Here is a 26,860-nt window from a genome sequence, read left to right as displayed (position 1 = left end):
AATTCTTAATATTTTTTGTATTATCGTGCAGTATTTTTTAAAGTTCACTTTCAAAAACCACAAAATTTTATAACATATTTCAAAATATAAATTGAATAAAAAGAATGCGTCTTGCAATCGTCTTTTAAACTTTTAAAATTCCATAGAGACAATTGTTAAGAAAATATATTTCGCGAAAAAATCAGTAATGCCAGTTTATGATCAAGTAATATGGGTCTTTTAATAAGCTCAAAAATCCATTTTTGAGATATTAAGAGAATATATTTCGCAAAGAAGTACACTAAGTAGTAATATAGATCACGGATATTAATTTTGTGTTTTTAAATATCCACGAAAATTAGGATCTGAGTTAGTAGGAAAATATATTTTGCAAAGAGGTGATAATGGCGTGACAATGGCGTTCACGAGTGGCAATGTTAAAACGAAAATTCGTTTCTGAATTATTATTCTGAATTATTGTGCTAGAATATCAAAAAAGCGCGATCCTGTTCCCACTTGCTGATTGGCCGGTTATAGCCGCCATGTCGGGCCCGCAACGTCCCACGTGTAGAACTGTCAATTAAATGTGGTTAGGTTAGGTCACGCACCGATGTGCGAATTTGCGGGCCTGAGATGGCGGCTGCAAGATGGGGGTAAAGTTCACGCTTCTCCGATATTCTTAGCCTCGAATGATAAGTTCGCTGACTGCACACTGCACTCAATCTCGTCGGTATATGAAATGAAAGATGATGCATATTTAGATTAGAGCGAGAAAGGAGCAAGATACAAAGCATAGAAATCGCGGTTAGAACGAACAAACACGCAGAGCACGCAGACGCATTTTTTTTTCCCCCACAGATACGCAACCGGAGATATCTTTGTCATACGGTAAGCTGAAATTTATATTTTTCACATCATATTAAATCCTTCATCTTTAATACATAATATAATTAATCCGGACTAATCACGATGTTCGTATCACGTTGATAAAACACGAAATGACGTAATTTTCTTTTCTTTTTTTACTTCCGAATTTCGATTCACTTGCATAGTTAAAATGCGTAGTTAAAATTGATGTTGCAACGAATATTAGATATTATGCACGATGACGTATCGCTAATAAATTGATAAAATATATCATTTCGACACAAGAATTGTGCCTTTGATATAATTGCAAACGCAATTGTAATTCATTTGAAATAAATGTAGGTAGATATTGAATATAACTAGCGCGTTTTTTTCATGTGAAATTTGGTATATTATTTTTAGTCTAACCATCATATTTTATAGTCGGATTTTTTAGAAAAATTGACTGATATGTAACTTAATGATTTTCTGATTGGTGCGATATAATTTTTATTTGTATAAAATTGTTGCAAGTGAAAATTTTCAGTTTGAATGATTGTTAAATCAATATAAATTTCATCTACTATATAAGTATATAAACATCAGAAAATATAGATTTATTTATTAGACTAATGCGACTGATATAGATTTATTAGTACTTATAGTATTATTTGCTCTGCTAATTTATAATAAATAATACTGATGTAGAAAAATGTTAATATTAAATCATTTGTTTAATATATTTTTATTTATTTTTATTCAGGTTGCTTAGGAATCTTGATTGAACACAATCACATATGCAAAATATGGATTCAAAGGAACATAAAATACCCAAAGTAGAATGTCAAACATCCAATGTGGGGAACAATAAACCTTTATTTAAATTAGACGAGCCAGTTCTAAATATAAGTTCAATAAGTAACTTTAATGTTAATGATGAAGATAGTTTATCTTTTGTAGTGCTAGGTAAAGATTCAGTAGATGCAACTCAGGCTTCTGTATTAGCGTCATATGTTGACATTCAGCAAAAAAGCATGTCAATTGTATGTATATTAGAATGTTATTTGATTTAATTTGATTTTATTTAAGTTTATTTTTTATAGAAAGCAAGAATATAAATTTTTTGTAGGATTATACATCGATAGTTTCATCACTGAGCACAGATGAGATGCAAAAGAAATTGACTGATATGTTGCAAGAAAACGTGAAATTAAAAGAAACATTGAAGCAAAACACTTCATCCATGAAAGAACAATTTAATACATTGGCAATGTGGCAAGAGGAGGTGATGAAGGTTCATGAGACTCATAAAAAAAAATTTGCAGAAACTAGAGAGCTCGTCACTCATCTTCAGAAAGAAAATGCTGAACTAAAAACTAAACTATCACAATTACAACATACTGAAAGCATGGGATTTGAGGTATATAAATAAAAATATGTTACACATACACACACACACACACACACACACACACACACACACATATATATATATATACAAAATATTTTAACTTTTTCCAGACGAATGATACCACTGATGTTTATACATATACTCACACAGAACTTCAGCAAATTATGCCAAAACTCAAGACAGCGTCAAAAATGGATCTTGAAGAATGCAAACATTATATAACTGAAAAATTTGCTGGGAAAGCATTACAAGATAAACTGGAAGAATTAAAAATAGAAAAAGAATTAGACTCAGCAATGAAATCATTAAGTTGTCTTGATAGTCAAGCTTTTATAAAAATTATAGAAAATCAAAAAAGTTTGGAAGCAAAAATTGAAGAAATCAAACATTTGAAAGAATCCATTGCTTTACTTGAAGAAAAGTTGCAATGTGTATGTATCTATAAAGAATTATATTTATTAAAAATATTTTAGGTAATTGAATTTACACACAGAATAAAGCTATAAATAATTTTGCTTTTACATTTTATAGGCTTTCGCTCCTATTCAACTACCCGAAATATCGAAATCGTCGTCCAGTCTAAGTCACCAGAAATTCGTGCAAAATATAAAGCAATATAATGATTTATTACAAGAATTAACTGAATGTTACGTACGACAAATAGAACGTTTTGCTACCATAGAAAAAAGTTTAAAAGAGATTACAGATATACTTATGCTACTTGATGATGACAACTTAAAAATGCAGTTTTATCAATACAGAGAAAAATTATGTTATTGCTGCAAACAATTAGCCGATGAACAGGTGAAAATTATCTCAGATAGGCAGACTCTGATTAAATCACAAAAGCAGTTTCAGAATATATTCTCAGATTACAATTCCATTTTATACGAATTAGAAATGACGATCTATGAAAATGCGAAATTGAATGTTCTAAAGGATAATAGCACTCGTGAAAACATGCAGAAGTTGGAAGAATTAGAACAAATTAAGCACAATAAGCAATTGTTTGAAGAGGAAAAAAGAATTTTGAATCAAGAGAAGGATAATTTGGAAGAAGAAAAAAGATCACTTAAAAGCCAGAAAAAGAGCTTAGATATGGAACGTGTATCGTTATACGATGAAAAAAAATTTATGATGCAAGAGAAAGTCAGTCTGAATGAAGAAAAAATGTCACTCGATCATCAAAGTCAATTATATGAAAGTTGCGAGAAAGCTCTGCAAAAAGAGAAAAAGCTGTTACAAGTTTATTCCGAAGAACTGCTAGACAAGGTAAATATCCTGGAACAGAAAGCCGAGAAGAAGGATATTGAATTTAAAGAAGTAATGGAACAACTTGCACAAAAAGTTAGTAAATCTTTTTATTTTGAACTGATTTGTGTAAAGAATAATGCAATTAAAATTTAAAATCTACACATGATGAAAAAATATGTATATAATTTTATTGTTCTGATATTATTGTTTTCTTTTCTAGACGGAAGAGATTAATCTGTTAAGATCACAATTAGCACTTTACGAAGAAGACTTCCAATGTGAAAAAAATCTTAAGGAATCCTTGCTAGAAGAGAAAAATAAATTGGAGATGGAATTGCAGAAACAAATACAAAAACTAACAAACGAGCAGACTACCAGCTCTAATAATGCAAATAAATCTAAACCAGTAAGTAGTTTGAATTTTATGTAATATCTTTATCTGACAGTAGAAATTGACTCGATTGTGTTTCCTACTCTTTATTATTACTAGGACAGTGACAAATGCAGTGGATATATCAGAGGCAGCAATGCCATTGCACGAGCGAAGTGGTCAAATTATCGGAATTATCGATTTTTTCGCTTATTGCCAGTGAAGCGATGATTAATTAATATTTTTATGCAGATTTTTTCTTTTTCTTTTTTTATTGACTTTTCTCATTTTATTTATATAGTAGACATTTAGATTAATTTTGCTTCTCTATTGTAGTATTTTATTATAATTCTACAATTGTCATTTAAATATGTGTAGCATTCATGTTGTGCAATTGGCGTTGCTGATAGTTTTTTTAATATTGCGTTCTTTTTCTGTTTTTTCTTTCCTTTTAGATATTTATCTTTTGAGTATCTCATTAGTAATAATACTATATTCTGGATTAATATTTAGAAAACTTCTGTAGCTTATGATAATTATTGTTCAAAGTATTTAGGGGATTCATTTTACATATGATTTAATACAGATTTTGAATATCTCTGTTTATAAATATTAATGTTTAGTAAGCACTTAGCTCATTCATTAAAAACTTAGCTTGTTTTAGCTTATTATATAAGTAGTATTCGAGTCCATTTATAGTTTAAAAAAATGATTTCTTAATGCTGTTTTAATGAATAACTGTTGAATATTAATTTTAAAGAATATTATGTTGACCCATAAACAAACATAGGTAATAATCCAGGGTTAAGCATTAGTGATTTTTCCAAATCTAGCTCAAGTCCAATATGTCCTATAATTGTTGGTAAATATGCTTAAATATGCTAAATCTATAACGCACATGTTGACAACGATTGGAAACGTCCAAATTCCGATAGATGGTTATTAATTTTCTTATTTCGTTATATTTAATTATATTATTATTCTATTAATATTCGATCATATATTGTACAGTTATTTATTGCTTTTAAAATGCACAAAGCATACATTCCATGTTTATAAACAGAAAATCTATCAAAATGGTCACAATTCTATATATATACATATATATATATATTTTTTTTTTTTTTTTTAAGGATCGATTCAATTTGCTCTTTATGCGATAATATCGCATAATACGATACCAAACGTAACACTAGTTATGTTATGATTGTAACATAACTAAACAAACTAGGGTAAAAACAATTACGTTAGAATATGTAGACTAATATATTTTAACTTAATTACAGAATGATGTTGTAACAACGTGTCCAAAATGCGCGAAGCCATATCAAGGCTTATCAGCTTTAATGGAGCATATTGAAAGATGCCTAGATTAATAATAACTGACATAAATTTAAATGATAGTCAAGAAAACAAGAGACTATCGCGAAGAAATTTCGGAATTAATTGATACTAAATGAACCAATTTTATTTCAACTGTTATTTATGGGAATGTGTCTGTATTGCATTATATGTATACTATTCATATACGGAGTGTCCGACAAATAAGTGACCAAACGAAAGATGGAGGTAGATTAGATCAGACTGAATTGAAAAGTCGTAAAAAAAAATGGTTCAGGACTTTTCGACTCAGTTTGATCCAATCTACCTCCACTTTTCGTTTGATTCCTTACTTGTCGGACACTTTGTATATACTTAAGAAGACTACCTTGGGCGCGTACCACTTAACGCTTGCAACGCTCGCGAGCATCATCTGTCTTTATTTAACGGTGAACAACAAGGATGAAATGATACCGTGAGCGTTGCGAGCGTTAAGTGGAACGCGCCTCTTGTAATGTTACATTGTAGATGATTTTAAAACGAAATTAAGTATGTAGATTAACTAAATGTATAGATATAATATTAATTAATTAGAGCAATGTTAAAACGCGTAGTATGCATTTTAAATTATGCGTTTTCAATGAAGGTTACACAACATATATAACGTAGACTTAAAAAATATAATACGTTTTTTAATATATTTTAATAATATGTATTAGTTTTTGTAGTTCGTAGTAAGAATAAGGTTTTAAAATGATATAACTATTGTTATATTTTTGTTCAATATCGTTTTTTTTTTTTCGACTTATGTTACTGTAATCATTTTAGTTTATTTTAATACTTAATACAATACATTTGAAAATTATAGTGAAGTAAGATCTGCGTTTTTTTTTATATAAAAAAACAGTTATTACATTGAAAAAATAATTTTCAAATTTTATATTAGGACATGGTGCATATATGTGTGAATGCTACATTACATTATCGATAATTGTATATCTCACACAATGTTTGCCCCACAATCGCTAGTTACCTCATGTAATAGTATAATGAATATATTAAATAATAAATATAGTTTTGGAAGAAACAAGAGTTTGGAAATAGATGGAAATAAATCATTCTTATTAGCGAACAAAACATATGTAAAATAAATCGAATTATGTCGCTATTAACTCTATGCTAAAGATAAATATGCCAGACAATTAATGGCGGAAACATCTATACTCAGATACATCTAGAAATAATTGTTACAAGCGCCTATTTATATAAAACAACATCAATCCCTATTTATTTCTACGTACGGCAGGAGAACGTGATAACAAAGACAAAATATGCGTCTTTCTCGAAGATTATTGTATATATTGTATGTCTGCTCGAAATGAGGGGGGAAAAAATGATGTCTGACCTTGAGTGGAGAAACTGCGGTCAACGATTCTTCCCTATGCAAAGAAAGACATATATGTCCTTTTGTTTTGCTACATCACCAACGTGCCATTCCTTCGCTTTTTCGCAAATCAGTCGGAGGGGCACGCACGACGTCGACGACGACGACAGGCCTGCTCAAGGTAGGCCGGTCTGTTCATCCTTAAAAATTATAGCTTTACGATCTCGTCTGTTTGATGCCCATGCGCGGGGATACCCCCATGATTTCTGCAGGTATGTAAAACACGAAAATCTAGATCTAGCTAGTAATCATAGGGATGATTGTATAAAAAAATGAATAAATTAGAGAGAAGGAAATTTTTATCGATTACTTTTGCATTTAATCAGAGAAAGATTTGAAAAATCCAGAATTTTACTTAAAAAATTTTAATAATTTATAGTTTCGCGTAAGCTTGTATCGATCCGTTTTTTTTTTTTTTCCCCGATAAATTAAGATTTTTGCTGAGCAGAAGAAAATACGATCCTGAACCAGATGCCAATTACAGAATTAATTAATGATCAATCCGGGGAATCACCTCGACTTAAATAGACCGAAGCGTTAATGGATACATGTTAATGGCCAGAAGCATACTCTTGTCTCAAAACATCTTCTAATTTACATTCCTTCGATGATGGAAAGGTGCAATGCGCGAGCGTTCATTAATTAAGGTGACGAGCGGAAATGCAGATGATGGCAATATCATTTAATAGTGTAATATGCAAAAGAATCAATAAATATCTCGAAGTTGTAAAATTTTTCTTATGGGACCGGTTGATCAAGATTTCATTGAAAAGTTCTTGAACTCGTATCTTTTTATATCCATTTACGAGAAAAAAAGAAAAGAATATCGATAAGAATTTATAAGATATAGAATCTTTAAACTTTTCTCCTGAAAAATCAGGGGGGGCAGAGCAGAAAAAAAAAAGTTTCGCATTTCTATATATTTTCGATTACAACAAGAAATCCATTTTAGTTTCCATATTAAAACAATTGAAAAAATATGAACATTTTTAGATTTTTCGAACAAAGCTTATTATCTGTTATATAATGAATCTTTCTTCTCCTCTGTCGCGTTATAAAAAATTATGAAGCATTGATAGTAAATCTATCGTATCATTGTTTATTTCGTCGTACAGGAAAAAAAATGTTCGAATACTTAATATGCGAATAATTAATTTTAATCCTTCGTAGAATGCGAATCTTTAAGTTTTCTCAAGCGCAAAACATGTAATGAAACAATTAATGCGACGACGAGTATATAATCAAAGTATTTCCGAAATATTTGTTATGCATATTATGTACGTTCCCTTGTTATGTGGCAGGTATCGAAGGTGGATCTTTCATATAACTTTATGCATTCTGATAATTTTGCATACCAACTCCAAAATGCGATTGTGTCACTCATCTATTTCAATTTTATCTGAATTTTAAATTTAAACATAAATATATTCGATCGGATACGTCATCGATTGTAATAAATATATATATATATATATATATATATATATATATACAACAAGAATATACATTTCTTGAAAGCTTTATAAAAGTTGCATAATATAACTTTGCGGTAATGTCGTTCTTAATTTAACGACCGATAAAATGACAATCTCAGAGAGAGAGAGAGAAAAACAAAAATTTACTTTCACTTACGAACGTAAAACATCGCAAATTCTAGATCAAGGACAACTCTTTATCAGAGGTCACTATTATTGTTACGAAAAATTATATATTTCAAACTGTTATGAGCTGTATATGTATTATCAAGTATAGTTGCTTTCAAATTTAATTTTATATTAGATATTTTGAATTGTTAATTTTATATTAGAAATATTTTTTTATAACCGTATTGCATAGTATAGAGAGAGAGAGAGAGAGAGAGAGAGAGAGAGAGATGTCACATATATTACTCGGTAATAGCTTTTTTGCAAACGATTTAATTTGATTCCAACATATTTACAGCGCATTTAATATGATTTTATAAATGTCAAAAAAAAATTTACAAAAATAGCGATAGAAGAAATATATAAAAATATGATTAAATAAAATGTATGTGACGCCGCTAGACGATAATAACAATGATTAATCGCGCATTAAGAACTCGGTGTTTCTAATTCACGTCAGAAGAGAATTTTTTTTAAGATCCTCGAATATTTTTTGCTCATAAGAACGATGCATAGAATTCCAAGAATGTTCTTCATCCCATCAGTCATCACCATCCCCCTAACTTAAAATGGCCGTCCGAAAACGCAATCTGGCGAAATACAATTCCAATCCGGGAAGACAAAAGTGTGTTCTCTCCCAGAATACTTTTTGCCAACGGGACAATACTGAGAAGTATTGTTAGATATGATTAGATAGATGTTAAATGTATGTAAATTACCTGTTTTCCTTGTGCAAATCGAATACGCAGTACAAATATTAATTAATTCATTTATACCGCGAGTGATCTAAGAAAAAAATCGCCTTAAGGAACATCTACAGTTATTCGCTAAGTCTCGTAAAAATAGATTGCTCTTCTTACCATCTTCCTGAATTACGAAGTGTTTCCTTTTATAAAGGTATTTCGCATCGACATAAATTAAGAGCGCGACGAAATAATAGCTTTGAGAGAGAGAGAGAGCTTTGTCTTTCCGAAAAAAAAGGGATAAAATCAATGGGAACGCGTGGATTCGCTTCAACAATATCGACGCGATGAAACCTTATGCGTATGCTCCCCTCGAATTTTACGAGAATCACGTCCTCGACACCTCACGCCGTGAAATCCCAGGATCCGAAATCGCATTCCCATTTGCGGTTCTTTCTGCCGCAACTTATGTACGTACACCTCTTCGTCGCGTCGGTTTGTCTTTTCGCCTCACTCGATCTGCGAAACCGCAGGTAGCCGATGACACACGTGTAAAGACGCACAAGTGGATGCGTTCGACTCGAAAACACGCACGGGACGATCGTATATAAGGCTCGCTCCACTCGAAATGGAATCAGTCCTCAATATGTTGCGACCTATGCATTTCGTAAGTGATCTTGATTCTATGCGCGAGATTTATTTCCATCGCGGATCTCTCAATCTCTGTCATGTCATCGCGCTTGTTTCGATGCGTATTTTCAAAGACGCGAAATATTAATCGCGAGGATATAGAGTCCAATCAACTTGTTCGATTAATATAATTCACGTCACGCGAGATCAATTACTCCAATTATCGCTGGCAATATAAATTATCTCTGATATAATTGAATAATCAAGATCGTAAATATCGAGACAATCGATAAATTAAATGATGTTAAATTTAAGTTAAAGTGATGATTGCTGTGCTTTCTATCAAAATATATCAATTCATCGATGATGGAAATTCTTAAAGTACACATATTATAAAAATACATAAACATATTACATTATTATAATTCAGAGAAATTTAAATTTTATACCTATAAAGTTTTTTCAAATACATTACACACGTCAATGCTAAATATTTTACTTATTCATTATTGCTAAGATTTGCATCTAACGCAACGATTGATCAAATTTTTAATTGATTGACGATGATATTCTTAAGAGATGAGACTCGCAAAATTTTATTGTGCATGACATAAAATATTGCAAATCCGCGAAACTTTTCATAACTTTACAGATTATAAATTTGTTCAGCTCGTATGAATTTGAAGTCACATTAAAAAGATTTTCTAGCTAAATCGATTTATCGCAGATCGAAAAATAATAATAAGGAATCATGTCTGATTTTATAGGTATTCCTTTTCGCGGTGCTCGCTTTCCTCGCGTTCACCGCCGCCGAGGAAAACAAGGAAATGCCGCCAATCGTTCAAAGTGAGATCGAACCACAGTCGGACGTGCCTGCCAATGATTTGGAAGCAGATGCCTCGTATTGGGGGTGAGTTTGATTATGAATCATTCTGTCCCGTTAATCTCCATTTATCTTTGCACGAGGAATTTTTTTGTAAATTTAATAATTGATTTGCGAAAATATATGAAACGAATTAAGATATTGTATATGTAACTATATATGTTTATCTTCCCAAAATGAACAATATTTGTATTAATTTTTTCATATTAAATCGCGCTTTAAACATGCTGTATGTAACGTAAATGTTGATCTCTTCGTAAGTCACCTTGAATCACACTTGAGTAATACGCAATTTTTCTCGACCTAGTACTTAAGTGATACTAAATTCAAACACTAATAATATGTACGCGATCTTTTTTCAAGTATCTATTATTAAATACCGCGAGGAACATGTGAAGACAAACTTCATCCGAGTTTCTTTATTGAATGGAGATTACAGATATGACGTCACGAATATTAAATTGCTCTCAAGATTCATCTATTGAACCGTAGCATATTGATCATATTTCAAGACTAATTTCAAATGAGATTCTCGACAAAACACACGACTAGATTAAATATCAAAGGTCTGAATTATTAATATTTATTATTTTTATAAAGCGCGACTACCGTGAATGTGAGTTGAATTTTGCATGATAATTCTCGACCGAATACAAACTTTACATATTCGATATCTTTATAATATTTATATAAAATTACGCACACATATTGTATGTGTCCACGTTATATAAGAAATTAATAATACATATTAAATAATAATCATGTATATTCTATTGTGATCGAGACTTACTCAACTGCGACTATTTTTATACGAAGTTATCTTTTTAAACGCACTTTATATGCGAATTTTATTTACGCAGCATGACTTGTTTATAAAGACGTTTGTATCCCGTAAAGAGACAAGAAACATTTAAGAGATATTATACATACTATCTTCATTCGCATTCACGACTCTGCCTCTTGACTACGCAGGCTTCTCGTCCATCGTAATTTTGTCAACATACATACTCTAACTAGCTGCGTGCATAAACGACACATATTCTGATGCGTAAATAGCACTAAAGCGAGTTACAACGATCAATTTGTAACCATTTTACATACGTGTCATCCATTTTTATAAGAAACATTTCCAGTAAATGTCGAAACTTATCCTCGGTGAAAAGAGATTATAAACATATAGCTATTTAAAAGAGAAATTTTTTAATGTCAAAATAAAAGCTTATAAATTTTTTGAAAGTACATATTTTATATGTTAGCGTTAGTATTTATATTATTGAAAAAAATCATACGATCGACATTTTTTAAATAATTTTACACGTTACATATTTATTATATAAGCATATAGTTATCTAAAAAAGAAATTGCTGATATCAATCGTGAAAGCTTACAAGTTTTCTTAAGAGTACATATTATTTTAATGTTAACATTTATATTCTTGAGAAAAATCATATGATCGACATTTTTTAGATGATCGTACACGTTATATATTTATAAATGTCTCTGTTTCTAAATTTACTTTCATGTAAAAAAATTATCAGTGTTCCTTATACATATATTATATCTTTCGTACGTTTAATCGTTCACCTATAAATAATGTGCTTTTTTAATATATGATACTTAGCAAAAAGAGAAAAGTTTTTAATTTATAGGACAAATAAAAAATTATTTATATATAACACCTCATAATACATTTATCCTCTTAAAAATTACATAGTAAATAGTTCGCATAATAAAGTATTTTCAAACGATCAATATGCTGGTTTTAATTAAACAATCTATGAACAATTCCAGGTATGGACGACCATGGAGATACGGTGGTTGGGGATATGGCAGAGGATATGGTTGGGGAGGGTGGAGAGGAGGATACTGGGGCGGCCGAGGATATTGGGGTGGTAGAGGTTGGGGAGGTGGCTGGGGATATTGGGGTTAATTTTGTCCCCCGCATTTTATATCCGTATGATATTTTATCATCATCAATGTATTCTTTTAAATCCTTCCTTAAAATATAATAGTTTTATTAGGTCTAAAAGTGTTTTTATTGAAGTCTCCATCGTATAAAGTATTCCATGAAAATTTTTATGGTAAAAAATAAATATGTAAAAAAAAATGATAAGCAACAGATATTTTATCCCACCTAATCACACATATGTTTTTACATATATAAAGCGAAAGATTCAGTTCTGCATATTTAATATATTGTATATGATCGATTTTATTCATGTGTAAATTTATGTAATAGATTTTAGATAAAACTATCATTATAGAGAGACATGGGATATATTGGGAATAAAACAATCTTTGAAAATTTACAAATTTAAACCAGAAGAATTTTTATGTTTAAATGGAAACTTATATATCTATTGCAAATAAAAATGCAGATATGCTAGGTATTGGTGGAAGAAGAAAACGCAGAATGTAAAAAACTGTAATTATTATTAATCGTAATAATATGATTATTGACAATGACGCGACTATGTGCACATTAAAACACCTTATCTGTATCTTACAATATCAGCTTTCTTACACTATATACAATAACTAAATATCATATTACTCATTTGTTGCATTATAATAAAACTATCTATTTATATGTATATGTTCATATTTATATATTTATATATATATATATATATATATATATATATATATATATATAAATATAATATTAACTATATCGCGCGCGTTATTTGTTATTAGAGTTATCGTTATTTTCATATATATACATATGTATGTATATGTATACATATATGTATATATATGTATGTGCATGCATATAAGAAACGATTAAAAATTAACCAAATATTTATTTTTAATTTCTGTACAATATAGGCTCTTAAAACTTTGCTTATCACTGAAAAAATGTACAATGCGATATATGCAAGGTATGAAGGTATATAAAATTCTTCGCTCGCGAAACGTTTAACCGGTTCGGCACGAGTGTCGATTCGATAATCAATCTTTGCGTTCGTGATTGATCAACGATCGAGTTACAATGCGATCCGATGAACCGCGCGGAGAAGTTTCGTTTGCGCGAACGATGAGAATTTTAAGAACGGCGGCGAGAGCGCAATATCGCCGGCACATTAAACAATACTTTATTTGATTTGATTTTTCTTGCGCAGAATAACAAGAAAATAACGAGTTATGATAGTAAAGAATTGGGACGAAACGGTATCGCCAAGCTATATCTCTTCCTCTCTTTCTCTCGCTCTCACACACACACATATATATATATATATATATATATATACGACGCACTCTCACATTTTCTCACATTTTACTCCCTATACAAGAGAGAGATCGCGGCAAAGAACTATTTTACCTTTTTAGTGGAACGCGTGTATTTGTGTGTAATATGTATCCGTCTAATGTGTCGTTTTTTACATGTGTATGTGTGTGGAAAAAAATACATGGAAGATATTTATGTCTGATTACAAGGAGATTCGCCAGCTTGTTAATCTCTCAAATCGACAAACTTTCTTTGGTATACCTGCGTGATTTTTTTTACTTACGAATGCGCGTAATATAAGAGAATCGAGAATGACGCGAACGTCACGAGTGACATTGCGAATAAAAATGTATTTCTCCTTTTGGTAAAATGCAATTTTTTTTTCATCCTATGTTTCTATTATTTTTATTTTCAAGACACCTCCAAAAGTTTATCGATCGTAAATAAACCGCGCTGCGACGCTTTTTCTCTGATAAACGATTTTCGTTGGAAGGGGCATCGAAAGTCTTTCGGCGCAATCTTGCACTATTTATCTTTTTTTTTCTTTTCTTTTTTTTTAATTATTATTATTATTATTTTTTTTTTAAATGTGTTCGTCCAAAAAGAAAGTAACTTAAAACCATTTGGAAGATAAAATCCGTACGGTAACACAGCCGTTATATAAGCTTCATACCAATTACAGATTCCTGTAGCTTATTCAATATACGAGTATATATACATATACAGCTTCTTATCCTGCGTGTCGCGTTACAATTGTGGAGTGAAAAACAGTAAAAAAAATTATTTTCCCATTTCTGAGAAAAAAATATTTAAAAAAATGTCGAGATTGTTATCTATATTTCTATCGTATTCTGTATCTTAAATTCTTATTTTAATATCCATGTTTTCTCATTTTTATCGAAATAAAATTATTCCTTGTTATTGAAGGAGACACACTGCTGACGCACGCAGATTGCCAGGGTTTTTTTACTCCACAATCGATAATGTGCGAGGACCGGGACGAAGGACCTTCTCTCCTACGGACGTCGTTATAATTGCACATTTCGCATGAATCAGCAATCGGTGAAATCTCCTATCAACGCGCACACAAAATGAATTGATGAGAACGTAAACAATTTCAATCTCGCGTCTCACAGGACATGTACCTCGACTGCACGCAAATCGACCTAAAATTCAACCGCCGCCTAAATCCTTCCTCGATCGATCAACATCACACGTTCCGATTGTTCATCAATTTGAATCTCTTCCTTTGATACTTTTACGTACCACCAACTTAAAATACAATAACAAAAAACACAGAAAAATAAATAAATACGATAACAAAGAGACACCAGCATCTCTCTTTCTCTAAAACCTTTATAAAGTATATTTAAAAAATTGTATTTATTTTTACTCTCTCTCTCTCTCGTATATATATATATATATATATATATATATATATTGCGTCATGTTTGTGTATGTGTATGTATGTAGGATGTATCTTTGTAAAGTATAACTCGATATGTTACTACAATTTCTCAAACCCCTTACAATTGAGCAATAATTTATCTGAAAAATGTGCTTGCACAATACAACAGAAATGATATTTTACCCCCCGTCGAAAAATCTTCCTCTTTAAATACATTTCACTTCATCTCTTAAATATTTGCAATTAACGTAATATAAAATTAATAATTATTCAAAGTTGCTGGTACTAAAAAGTAGAGAAAAAGTACACGCGCGCGAGCAATCCTGTCGGGAGTCTTCTTTCTCTCAAAGGGTGAAAATGATGATAATGAGATGCGTCGCTCCTCGGCCTCGCACGTAAAAAATAAAAAAAAAATAAAAAAAAGAACGAAATATCTATTCATCTTATATCTTTAACTCGTGATTCGTCGAATGTACATGCGACGCGTATCAGAAAGGAAACCTCTTCTTTTCTTTTTTACACTCGCAAAATTCGCTCGCATTTCTTTTTTTTTTATATCGGTACAAAACATGGCACGCCGCTTCATCAACCATGAGTATTTTATACGCATAACTCTCATTGTCCTACGTGGTGAGATTAAAACGATACGAGACTTATAAATACAAAAAAACAGTATTTAATAATAGTAGTATCATAGCGTGTGTGTGTGTGTATATACATAAATATTAGAATAATAATAAACAGAGAGGAAAGATGAATTGAAAAATCGTCTAAAAATCGTTTTTGGGAAACTTTCGAAGGAGAATGCACATGGTGAATAAATAGCGTCTTACATTTGATCGTCATAAATAAATATACATAGAGCTAGAACGTGAAAAGGGATAAAATAGGTAATCGGTGACGATTAATGACGCATCGTGTCCTTAAAAAAAAAAAAAAAAAAAAAAAAAAAAAAAAAAAAAAAAAAAAACTATGTAACAAATCGCGCTAGAGGCGCGTACATAATGCGTAAAAAAATATAATAAAAAAATATCTTCGCGTCTAACTTTGCAATCGTATGCGCAAATTGCACACCGTGAGGCGAAAACATAAAGAAAGAAAGAAAACAAAGGACACATGAACGCGATTTTCGAGAGCAATGATACATTTATATTTCTCTCTCTCTCTCTCTCTTTCTTTCTTTTCCTCCTTCTCTCTTCGAGCGTGAATCACGTGAACGAGTATGCTCGTGTGTTAAAAAATCGTTCTGAAAATTAAAAAAAAAAAAAAAAAAAAAGGGTATATCTCCCTTCCCTTTTTTGACGTTTCACGTCTGGCTGATATACGCTCCCCTCGCCACACGTTAATCGATATTTAGATCATCGATCGTTTGTATATTGTATACTCTATAGTGTGTTGTGGATTTATTAAAATTCATTATAGCTAGCATTGAAAAATCACGACCTAGGCGGTGATTTAAGAAATATGCTTTTTTTTCTTTTTGTACAGGATAATTTTATGTCACTGACACGATACCTTCATTAAGGTGTCGATTGTTGCGCTCGTACACGAGCCTCGTTCTCCTCAGGACATCAGGAATAAATACGTTTTATCGATCTTTTAGGACTTTTAAAGTCTACATCTTATGGTCATCATATTGATGTGAGGTCGCGTCGACGAGCGTGAGAAAATGTTTGAGCGTTGCACGTCGATCAACGCTTGGAAGGAATTATATTATCTGGGCGAAGAGAAATTGTTTCTCTACGATGATAGGGACGAGGAGGATTTTCCGATGGTAAACAGTTTTAACTAATTAAATAATAGATGGAAATTATAAATGATAAGGTTTTTTTATATGATCGATTAGCCAGAATTGCAAGGACACTCTTCTTAGGATTTCTTTAGAAGAGAACTTTCGATATCCGTGAGAACGCGAAAGGAAACAAATGTTTAAATGTCACACATAGCTACTACTGTTCTTTCCTCTAGATAAGATTGACTCGATCCAAATACTTATTTAATGTACAATAAAAAAAAAAATATATATATATATATATATAATTGCATAGATATAAAAATGTTCATAAAATTAATTATTTGATCCGCGTTATTAAAAGGAAAGAATTAGATATAAAGATAAATGAGCTTTATAGATTCGACTGCGCAACGAGGGTACACCTTAGCGTGGTTTCGTTTATACATCCGAAAAAAATGCATGTTTTTTTTCTTTTTTGTAGCATTTACCGTAAATTTTGGGCACTTTGTGAAATTTCACTTCACCCTCAGATCATTTACAATAATCAATAATTTATATTACACTCTTACAACGTTTTCTCTAGTGAGTCTCTGTCTCAACATTGAATAATATACAACTGTCGTGTGTGTATGCGTGTGTTGCGTATGCGTAGACGAGTGTATTTTACGTATACGTAAGTACGGCACAGAAGATCGCCAATCCAGTGAGATGCCGTACGTGAGTACGTAATACACACACGTGTACAATATATAGAATCATCTAAGAGAAAGAACCACTAAATTATTGTATTATACAATTATCATTAATTATCACCTAACTTGGCATCCTTGCGGGAGCGGTGCGGGCGGACGCCCCGGTGATGAGCTGTGATTCGCGGACTGAGGCAGCAATGGAATATCGTCCTCTTTGGAAGATTGTTTCTCCGTGCACGACAAAGTCTGCTGCTTCTCTTGCTCGGACGTCGTTTCAGCGGCAGCGGCGGCGGCAACGGGGATGACGATATCGGAGGCCGACAATCGTTCTGCCGTGGACGCCGCCGTCGCTGTCTCTTCGTCTTCTTCCTGTTCGACATTACCTATTGGCAACGGCGCCATCGAGTTCACCAACGTCACCGTCGTTGTCGTCGCACTAGTACTACTATTACTACTGCTGCTGCTGCTGCTGCTACTACTGCTACTACTATTACCACCACCACCATCGTCGTCCGCACTCACGCTACTCGCTACTCGCACCGGATCCTTCAGTTCGTAGCCCTCTTGGCAGCGCGTAAGTTTTAACCGGATCGGCGTTAACTTGGCCGAACGGATGTTCCCGAGAGCAGCGACGCCGGCGTTCGGGTCCGTAGGCTGTTTCTCGTTGACGCCGCTTTCCCCTGTCGGGTATATTCCCACTTCGTCCTTGTGGATCGGCTCGGGCGGCGGTGGACCCACTCGGCTGTCCTTGTCCGACGATGCCTGCTGATGATTGTCGTCCTCGTCGCCGGTGGCCGGCGCGTCATTCGGTGCATCGTTGTTCGTTGTCGCCGTCGAGGAGTTCGCGCCCGCCACCTTGCCCCACCGTATGATGATCTTGGGCGGTGCCGGACCGTCTTCTAGGATTTGCACTCGTGCCTCTTTTTTGGATTGCCGCTTCTTTCGCTTGCCGTTCTTGTCGCGCTTGCTCTTTGTCTTCTCGTCGTTGTCAAAGCCAGCCATAATCATCTTGCGGAACTTCATACTCTCACGACGGAGCTCTTCCATGCTGGGCGTGCTCGGGATACTGCTCAGTCGTTTCTTCGGCGGTCTTATCCTGCTACGATCGTCCTGCATGTTGCCTACCTCCTGACCGCCGATTATACTACTGCCGATCTTGATCTTCAGCTTCGGCGGCCCGGTACTGGTCGCGATAGGTCTGGTTTGTCTGCCTCTTCGTCGATCGCTGACGGACCCTACCACAATCCCGCGTCTCCTGTCGGAACCACTCTCATCCTCGCCAGCTACTACGTCAAGGAAGCCACTGCCACCACCACCTCCGCGTTCTTTCCGTCGTTTCTTTTCCATGTTTGCGTCGACGACCGCTTTATAGTCATCACGGGTTGGTATACTTGTCATAGACGCCACGGCCTTGGGGATAGTGATGACCGTCCGATTGACGGGTGGAATTATAGGAGCGGAAGCGACGCTACCGCATACTGGATCATCCATGTTCATGTCTTGCGAGCAATATTGGCGCAGCAGCTCCTTCTTACGCATGCGACGTAGATTCGATGTGCCTGAAGCAACAGACGCGCTAGTGGCGGCTGGTGTGATTATCACCGGCGCTTGTTGGGCCAACGGTGGTACCGACGACGCTGGCACGTAGTTCGCGTCAAGGAATGGGCCTTTGATCTTCACCTTCAACTGATTCCTAGAATCGGTCAAGGAAACTTTATTGGCTTCAAAACTAGTAGCGGACGACGGATCCATCACTGATGGATCAGCAAAGACTGGTTTAGAGCAAGGATCCTCAAAGCCGCCACTCGCGAGTTGCTGCTGTTTGCCAGCGAGCTTTTTTAATACGTAACAGTTGCCGTGTAATATCTCGTTCTCCAAATCGTCGATGTCTGGCAAGTTCGATTCTGCGGATACGCTCGCGGCAAAGGTACCCAGCAAATGATTGCCGTAGGGCTGACCGTGAACCGACGAGCTCGGTTGGTCCACGGTCGAGTTATACGTGCGCATATCTACTGGACCTGGTAGCAATGGCATAACGGTATTGTCGACGAACGCCTGATGACCAACGCTCGACTCGGACTTGGCTAGGGCAGCCTGATGATCGTGATGCGCTGCCGGTGACAAAAGTTTCTTGTCATCGGCATATTTCTTTGCGATGTGCAGCGTGGGACTAGACAGGTGGGACTGGATATTGCCGTCGTTCGCCATGCCGAGTGGCTCGCTGATCCGCGTCTTCTCGTTCACGTCGGTGGATCTTTTTCGTTCGCGCATCGTTCGTAGATCCGCAATATTGGTCTCGTTCGCGGAATCCTCATCCGAATCAAAATCATACACGGTGCCTACAAGCTTGTTCTGTATCGAATCGTCGTTATGCAGTGCGTTCGACATCGGTGGCATCATCGCGATCGAAGTATTCTGATTGTTCCTGCCGCGTCCCCGTCCCCGGCCGCGACCGCGACCGCGGTAACTCGAATGTTGAGATCCCTTAACACCTCTACCGCGACCGCGAGCGGTCGGCGCGGTTCTGGTGGTTTCCTGACGTGGCGATTTACCGGGCGATTTACCCTGCAACGACGTCACTCTGGCGGACATTCTTGTTGGTTTCGATGGCGACTTTTTTCCGGACGATGCACTTTTGTTGTCCGCACCAAGTACCTCCGTTATATTTTCCACAACGGTTTCGCTGCTGACTTGCGTCTCTGCGATAGCATTGAGGAAGGACGTCGGTATGGTAGGCGAATTAACCTGCTGCGGCAACAAAGACGGTGTGTGCCCCGGTGTTTCCGAGGATGGCGGCTGCGTCGATAGTGGTTGCTGCTGCTGTGGTTGCTGTTGAGATACCGGTGGTGCTGCCGGTGGCGGTGCTGGCGGTGGCGGCGTAGTCACCTTCGTTGGCGACACCATGGCCGCGGTGAGCGCCATGTTGTGCGACGACGAGGTAAATGCGGCGGTGCACGGCGATGCTTGCATGTTGAGCGATTCCTCGAGCGGTTTCGGCACATGTGGCAGCAAAGATGGCGGAGTCGGGAAAGGTGCGCCGAAAGGTGGTGGGAACGGTGACGGATACGGCAATTGGGCAGCGCACGATTGCGGCGGGAACAATGACACTGCTCCGGCACCATAAGAGCTGGTCTCCGAATACGAATGGTAAGGCGTCGCGTCTATTGTGCACGGTGGGTATGGTGGTATCGGAGGTACGTTCTTGTAAGGTGGTATGGCTGCGTGTTCCTCTGCGGAAGACGCGGACGTGATGGACGATGACGTAGATCTACGCGAAGGCAGAACCTGACTCTCGGCCCATCGCGTATCCGGACGACCATTGAGCTCGTTGTAGGGCGAATCACTCGGCGCGTAGTCCTGCTTGATATCCGAAGAGACATCCTCCTTATCTAATACGCGATCCATCTCACTGCCCTGATCGCAGTCTTCCGAGTTAGGTAGACTGATCAAGTGGCGATTTACCATTTCCATAGGCGTGATCTCGTCAACGATCTGCGCCGGTATTCCCGCACCAGTCGCAGCTACTTGCTGCTGATCCATCATCGCGAGAGATTGCACGCGCGATTGCTCCTGTGCCACGGCATGCTGCGTCTCGAGGTGCTGTTGCACCCGCTCCATTGGGTGCGTCTGCTGCAACTGCAGATACTGATCCTGCATGTTCATATTGAGCTGCAAATGAGCGACTAGAGCCGCATCAGGATTCGTCGTGGGATCCGGCATTACGGCACTGATGTCGTTCGGGAATTGATGCGCGATAGCGGCCGCAGCGGCATAACGGTGGTTCTGGTTGTCGATTAGCGTGTTCAAGTGTTGCACATCGTTCGGATTAAAATTGTCCATGCTCGGCGGCACCCATCTCTCGTCCGCCTCAGCCCTGTCGAGCTTTGCACGCTCTACCACTGTCACCTTGGCCGTCTCGCGCTCCTCATTTCCGTACATGTAATGTTGCTCGTTATTGCTATTGGTCGAATAGCAGGGCTTTCTTTTGTCTTCAATAGTATGATTTTTGCACGTAAGATCCTCGGACACTTGCACGGGTTCCGGCCCGCTATTATTTTTTATTTCAACCGGCTGCACAATCGGTTGCGGTTGTTGTTCCACCGATTGTTGCTCCAATACATCTACCTTGCTGTGAAGCATCGGCTGTTGCTCTTCGATCGCTGGCTTTTCAATCGAATGAAAAAGCGGTTCTTCTTTTTTCGGAAGTTCTTCTTCCGCCGGAACGGATTCTAATTCGAACTGACTAGAATTCGATTTTTTCGATAGTTCCAAACGCAATTTCTCCACTAAATGCAGAGTTTCACGCGCACTATCTTCTTTTTCTTCTTTGAACCAAAGCTCATTGTTGAAGGAGAACGAAAGAGGCGCCGCTCCTCGCTCCTCATCGCGTGGTATGCTAAAGCCATCGTCGTTCACTATATCATCGGTCAGTATGTCCTGATCAAAGTCGAATAGCTCCGACACGCTAGGATCCTTGCTGCCGTGCTGCGGTGAAAAGATGGAACGATTGACGGACTTCCTCCTCTTTTGCTGGCACTCCTTCTCGGGTATCGCTGCTTCTGGTTTGTCGAGCACCGATCTTGAGCAGATGTTATCAATGTTAGATTCTTTAGCGCTGTTCTCTTCGATTGTTATCATCTCAACGGCAGTCTGCGTCTCGCTCTCGAGCTTTTGCTCTGCTTTCTTTTTCCTATCTGCAGACTTTTCTGGCGTAATCTCAACAACGTCTCTCTTTACATCCTCCTTCTCCAATTTCATGACATTTAGCACCGCGATTTCCTCATTCATATGGTTCTTGACGTTATCGTTCTTAATAGTTTCTTTTATGACGGGTTTCTCCACTGCTGTGACCTTGTCTTTGTTCTCATTGCATGCAGATCTCTCCTCCTGAGTAGCAATTTTGCTCCTTGATAGTTTATCTAGATGCTCGCGCTTTTCGAGAAGTTTATCCAATCCTCTCGACGATTTCTTGGGACTGTCCCGTTCTGCTCGTCGCTGCTTCATTTCCTCCTCCAATGTATTGATCGCATTCCTATTGCTAGTTTTCTTGACTTTTTTATCATCCGTCTTAGTAGTATTTTCAGTCGTTTTCGGAGGTTCTGCGGAAACATTCTTATTACTAATAGCATCATGTTTGTTGTCCTTCTCGGTTTCCTTGTTTATCTTCTCCGTTAGTTTCTTTTCCACTTTCTTGAGCGGTGTCGTTTCTTTGTTACCCTTGTCGTCCTTTGCGGTAATCTCACTTGATTTTCGTTTGCGAGTCTCCGACTTCGTTCTGGGCGTTGTTCCGCCGCCGCTGCCGTCTTCCTTATTTCTGAGAGTGAACTGTTGTTGTTGTTGTATCTGCTTAGACTGACTTGATTTCTTAGTAGACTTGGCCCCAGAAACACTTCGTAGCCCATCATTATCTCGAGAACCACCGAGCACACTTTGTTCAACTGACTGTTGTGATTGCAGGGATGCTGACTTTTTGGAATCTCTTTGATCGACTTTCTTACCAAGTGACTGCTGCTGCTGTTGTTGCTGTGGCTCTTTAGGTACTGTGGCTCTACTTGATTCTTCTCTCTCAATAAGCGGCGGCTGAAACTCTGGTCCATGCCGCCCGTCGGAAGTTTTAAGCTTCTTATCGGGCAGCCTCTTGAGTTTCCGCCCCGCGAGAGTCTTCTTTTCGGACTCGATTACATCGTCTATGACTTTATTCGTCGTCTGTCGCTTATTCATGGTTTTGTTCTTTACTTGATTACCAGTATCGCTTTCAGAGGATGTGGTAGTGGAAGAGGAAGCTGGCTCTTTAACAATGTTCGACATTTTCTGGATTGGACTCTTGGCTACATCGGAATCGCTACTACTTTCCGAGGAACTGCTGCCACTGCTGCTTTCGCTGCTGCTACTCTCGCTGTTACTGCTCTCGGGCATCTGTTTCTTTCCCCGTTTTTCTTTCGACGGCTCTTCCTTTCTCGTTGGTAGTTCCTCCTTCTTAGGTGATTCCTCCTTCTTGACAATTTCCTTTTTCTTACCGCCATCCGGCAATTCTTTCTTTGGTTTGATGTCCGCAATCTCGAGATCCGATTGAGCAGTTTTCGTGCCCATACCGCTCTTAATATGCTCCGCAGCTTTCTTTGCGGCCTGCCGTTGCGGCACATAAGCGAGAATTTCCGTGCCATCGCCAAACTCCTTGTCAAAATCGTAAACGTCATTATTTTTAGCATCCTTCGGTGTCTTGTTGTCACGATGTTTCTTGCTAGATAGCTTTTCTTTAGTCGGTTTCAAAGGTTCTCCGGGTGATTTCACAAACTCTACAGGCTCACTCGTGGTGTTCTCCTTCTTACTCTGCGTTCGCTGCATAATCTCCGACGCCTTTTTTGCTGCTTGCCGCTGCGGAACTATCAAAGCAGATGGTATGTATTCCTTCTTCTTAGAATTTTTCATATTCTCCTTGTTCTTCGTACATTCATCCTGATATTCTGACTTTGTAACATCTTTAGACGCAAAGTTCTTCTGATTATTTTTAGATATATCTGCCGCCGAAAATTCCTTCACCGCGGCTTTCGTGATAAGTACAGAATGATGTTCCGGATTACGATGTTCCTGCGAGTCTGAATCAGTGTCCGAATATATAGCGGAAGCAGCGGATGGTCCGAGGCGAGAACCGGCATTAGTACTCAACGGCAACAACTCATCGCTCTCACTGCCAGAACTGCCAAGTTCCATATGTTGCAGAGTATGCGATTTGTTGACCGTATCCAGTTTATCGCTTTCACTGCTGTCGCGCAATTTGACCCGCGATCCCCTGTCCGATGCGTTCTTTTTCGATTTTCGTCTAGTGACAGAAGTTTTGTTCTTCGTCGTTGTGTTTCCTTCATCTTCCGTACTCGATTCGCTCTCGACTTTTAAACTTTTAGACTTGTTCGTGCATTTGCCAATTCCGACTTTTCTTTCCGATTTCGTCGCGTCTGTTTCGCTGCTGCTCATTGACGACAGATCGCTGCCGTATAGGCTCTTCCGTCTGACGGAACCGTTAAAGTAAAGTTTCTTGTTGGACGCCCCATTAAAGTCCGGTTGTACTTTCTTTTCATCGCTCGATGCCGGCGCGGGCGATTCGACACCCGCAATCCGGGCAAGTATCGTTTCAAAATCGTGCGTATGATCCTCAGCATCGGGATGGGAATAGAGACGATCGTATATCGAGGGCCCATGATTGGCCTCGACGACAGCGACAGCTGCCGCCGGAGATAACGGCGGCCCAGCCATCACCATTGCCTGCTTGTGGAAGGTCTGTTCGCGCAGTCTCAGGAAACTGCGACAAAGTTTCTCGCGGCGACCGACCATGTAGCACAGATTACGTACACGTTCTAGATCTTGGCGCAGTTGAACGAAAGTACGCATCTTCTCTACATCCGCTGCCTGACCCTGAGCACGTGCGCCCGCGCTTGATAATTCGCCACAACGAGGTGCCAACAATGGTTTATTATGACCGGCCTAAAACGTAATACATACCGTGTTCAATGTATTTTTGCATTCGCAAATTTATACAGATAATCGATGACTTACTCTTCTTTTAAGTTTCCAATAGTTATAAATATATACAATGCTGTCGGGATCTATATCCAATTGCTGGGAGGTAATGTCCTTTATATTAACATGTTTATCGAATTCTGCTTCAATTTCCTGCAATCTATGTGAAAATACACATATTATACTTATTTTTTATAACATGGTTTCGAAAAAGATTAATTCTTTACGAAATAAATCACAAAAAAATGTATATAAGTTTTTAATATAAGATTAATATATAAACATGTATCTATATGAAAAATTTTTTTTCTTATGATTTAGATATAAAACTTTTTTTAACGATACTTTAAAAAGTACTCAAATATTTTTAATAAATACATATATATTTTTTCGAAATAAATTCTGTAAGCTTCAATGCACTTTGTAAAATCATATTAACTGTATCGCATACTTGGCTGCGCGGGCTTGATTTTTTTCTTCAGAAGTCATGTCTTTTCGTTTACGCCGTCTGGATTCACCATCCTCGGAATCTGATCCTCCCTTTCCACCACCACTTCCTATGCTACCCCCAACGCCAACTTTGTCTTTTGTATTTGTTCTACTGTGTTTTTGACAATATGACTAAAGAAATACGAAGTTGTCAAATTAACTTGTAATTTTAGCCAAACCAGTTATTTCGATTTTTCGAAATTTAAATCACATAAGATAGTTTACCCTTAATTTCACACCATCATCCGCCATTTCATCCTCGATAATCGCCTTCATTTCAAGCCCATATTTAAAAGCACATGTAACATGATACGCTGTCTTACATGTTTTTATACTGCACTGGATGCAAGCACCCACACGTTCGCGGCATAAAACACAAATTAGGGCCCACCGACTTTGCTGCAATTAGTGATTATATTTTCAATCAATTTGTATTTAGAATATGATAAAAAGATAATTTCAAATAAATTTAAATTATTAAAAATATATATAATATTGGATACAATTAATTGTTTATAATTGAGACATTTAAATTTAGATGTTGACAACAACACAGAATAGTAGAAAATCTATATTAATTATAAGAGTATTATTTACCGGAATACTGGATATTTTTGTAATTGGTTCCATTCTCTCTACACAACCAATGCTAACTTCGGGAATCCAGAGTGCACACGAAACGTGAGCCCATTTTTGACCGCTTCGTGTACATTTCATTGCACCACCCTTATTAGGGCATAATACACAGTCGGGTCTTTGACTTAACGAACAAGTTCTACATAACCAAGAGCCATCGGGTATCGAAGTAATGCCATAACAAGCTTGATGTACACATATGTTGCAACAATCACAAAACACCATCTCATTACCCTCCTCCGAATCCGGCTGCCATAAGAATTTTTCATGTTTTAGAATCCAATTCAAATTAAAGCGTACCACAAGTAAGGAATGTACAATAGATGAATTATTTCAAATTTCGATTGTATAAGAATGGAATAAATCACTCACCGATCTGCATACATCACAAATGACATTTTCATCATACTCGATCCCGAGTCCCTCCTCGTTTTTCACAATTGTTTGAATCCTTTCCCAACATCGTACTTCTAACTCTTCTATTACACGTTCCAATTGCGATTCTGTAACTGGCATTTGTCCAGCCTAGGATAATTTTAATAGAAAATAATATTAATTAGTTTATGAATAATGTAGATTTTAATATAGATATAGAAAAAGAATCAATAAGTCGTGAAATATGCAGTTATTAATATATAAATATATTTATATTACTAATAATTGTTTCAGTACTCTGCGTTGATACCACTGCTT

At 36.7% G+C, this 26,860-nt stretch overlaps 3 protein-coding genes across 4 annotated transcripts; 2 read left to right on the top strand and 1 right to left on the bottom strand.

Moving 5' to 3' along the window:
* Positions 1–617: 617 nt before the first annotated feature.
* LOC138933150 (optineurin) lies at positions 618–6,284 on the top strand. 2 transcript variants are annotated; one of them, XM_070295690.1, is made up of 7 exons: positions 618–867; positions 1,589–1,868; positions 1,955–2,245; positions 2,347–2,667; positions 2,768–3,583; positions 3,711–3,896; positions 3,981–4,936. In XM_070295690.1, exons 2-7 carry the CDS (start codon positions 1,623–1,625, stop codon positions 4,089–4,091), a joined length of 1,971 nt encoding a protein of 656 aa, XP_070151791.1. In that variant the 5' UTR covers positions 618–867; positions 1,589–1,622; the 3' UTR covers positions 4,092–4,936. The 2 variants fall into 2 exon arrangements, with proteins under 2 accessions (XP_070151791.1, XP_070151799.1); XM_070295698.1 differs by lacking the exon at positions 3,981–4,936 and adding an exon at positions 5,147–6,284 and having other exon boundaries at positions 619–867.
* A 3,226-nt stretch (positions 6,285–9,510) lies between these two features.
* LOC138938230 (uncharacterized) lies at positions 9,511–12,533 on the top strand. The gene is made up of 3 exons (XM_070305066.1): positions 9,511–9,617; positions 10,348–10,490; positions 12,255–12,533. Exons 1-3 carry the CDS (start codon positions 9,579–9,581, stop codon positions 12,391–12,393), a joined length of 321 nt encoding a protein of 106 aa, XP_070161167.1. The 5' UTR covers positions 9,511–9,578; the 3' UTR covers positions 12,394–12,533.
* Positions 12,534–13,145: 612 nt separating this feature from the next.
* Rno (PHD finger protein rhinoceros) lies at positions 13,146–26,688 on the bottom strand. The gene is made up of 6 exons (XM_070295677.1): positions 26,540–26,688; positions 26,129–26,416; positions 25,757–25,930; positions 25,494–25,663; positions 25,079–25,202; positions 13,146–25,006 (listed from the first exon to the last, which is right to left on the bottom strand). The coding sequence occupies exons 1-6, from the start codon at positions 26,681–26,683 to the stop codon at positions 17,645–17,647; spliced, it is 8,262 nt and encodes a 2,753-aa protein (XP_070151778.1). The 5' UTR covers positions 26,684–26,688; the 3' UTR covers positions 13,146–17,644.
* Between the last annotated feature and the right edge of the window lie 172 nt (positions 26,689–26,860).

The sequence above is a fragment of the Polyergus mexicanus genome, unplaced genomic scaffold (assembly GCF_030449975.1).
Source record: "Polyergus mexicanus isolate NDT 795.1 unplaced genomic scaffold, iyPolMexi1.0 SCAF_1, whole genome shotgun sequence".
Taxonomy (NCBI): Eukaryota; Metazoa; Arthropoda; class Insecta; order Hymenoptera; family Formicidae; genus Polyergus; species Polyergus mexicanus.
Note: the sequence above shows the minus strand (reverse complement) of the source record. Positions and strands in the feature narration are given on the sequence as shown.

Excerpts from the sequence above, each read along its gene's own strand:
- LOC138933150 (XM_070295690.1), top strand. The coding sequence starts at position 1,623 with ATGCAAAATATGGATTCAAAGGAACATAAAATACCCAAAGTAGAATGT. Across the intron at positions 2,668-2,767 it reads TTGAAGAAAAGTTGCAATGT|GCTTTCGCTCCTATTCAACT; the intron begins GTATGTATCTAT and ends TACATTTTATAG. Across the intron at positions 3,584-3,710 it reads TGGAACAACTTGCACAAAAA|ACGGAAGAGATTAATCTGTT; the intron begins GTTAGTAAATCT and ends TTTCTTTTCTAG.
- LOC138938230 (XM_070305066.1), top strand. The coding sequence starts at position 9,579 with ATGGAATCAGTCCTCAATATGTTGCGACCTATGCATTTC. Across the intron at positions 9,618-10,347 it reads TGTTGCGACCTATGCATTTC|GTATTCCTTTTCGCGGTGCT; the intron begins GTAAGTGATCTT and ends CTGATTTTATAG. Across the intron at positions 10,491-12,254 it reads GCAGATGCCTCGTATTGGGG|GTATGGACGACCATGGAGAT; the intron begins GTGAGTTTGATT and ends GAACAATTCCAG.
- Rno (XM_070295677.1), bottom strand. The coding sequence starts at position 26,683 with ATGCCAGTTACAGAATCGCAATTGGAACGTGTAATAGAAGAGTTAGAA. Across the intron at positions 26,417-26,539 it reads TTTGTGATGTATGCAGATCG|CCGGATTCGGAGGAGGGTAA; the intron begins GTGAGTGATTTA and ends TTCTTATGGCAG. Across the intron at positions 25,203-25,493 it reads AATCAAGCCCGCGCAGCCAA|ATTGCAGGAAATTGAAGCAG; the intron begins GTATGCGATACA and ends ATTTTCACATAG.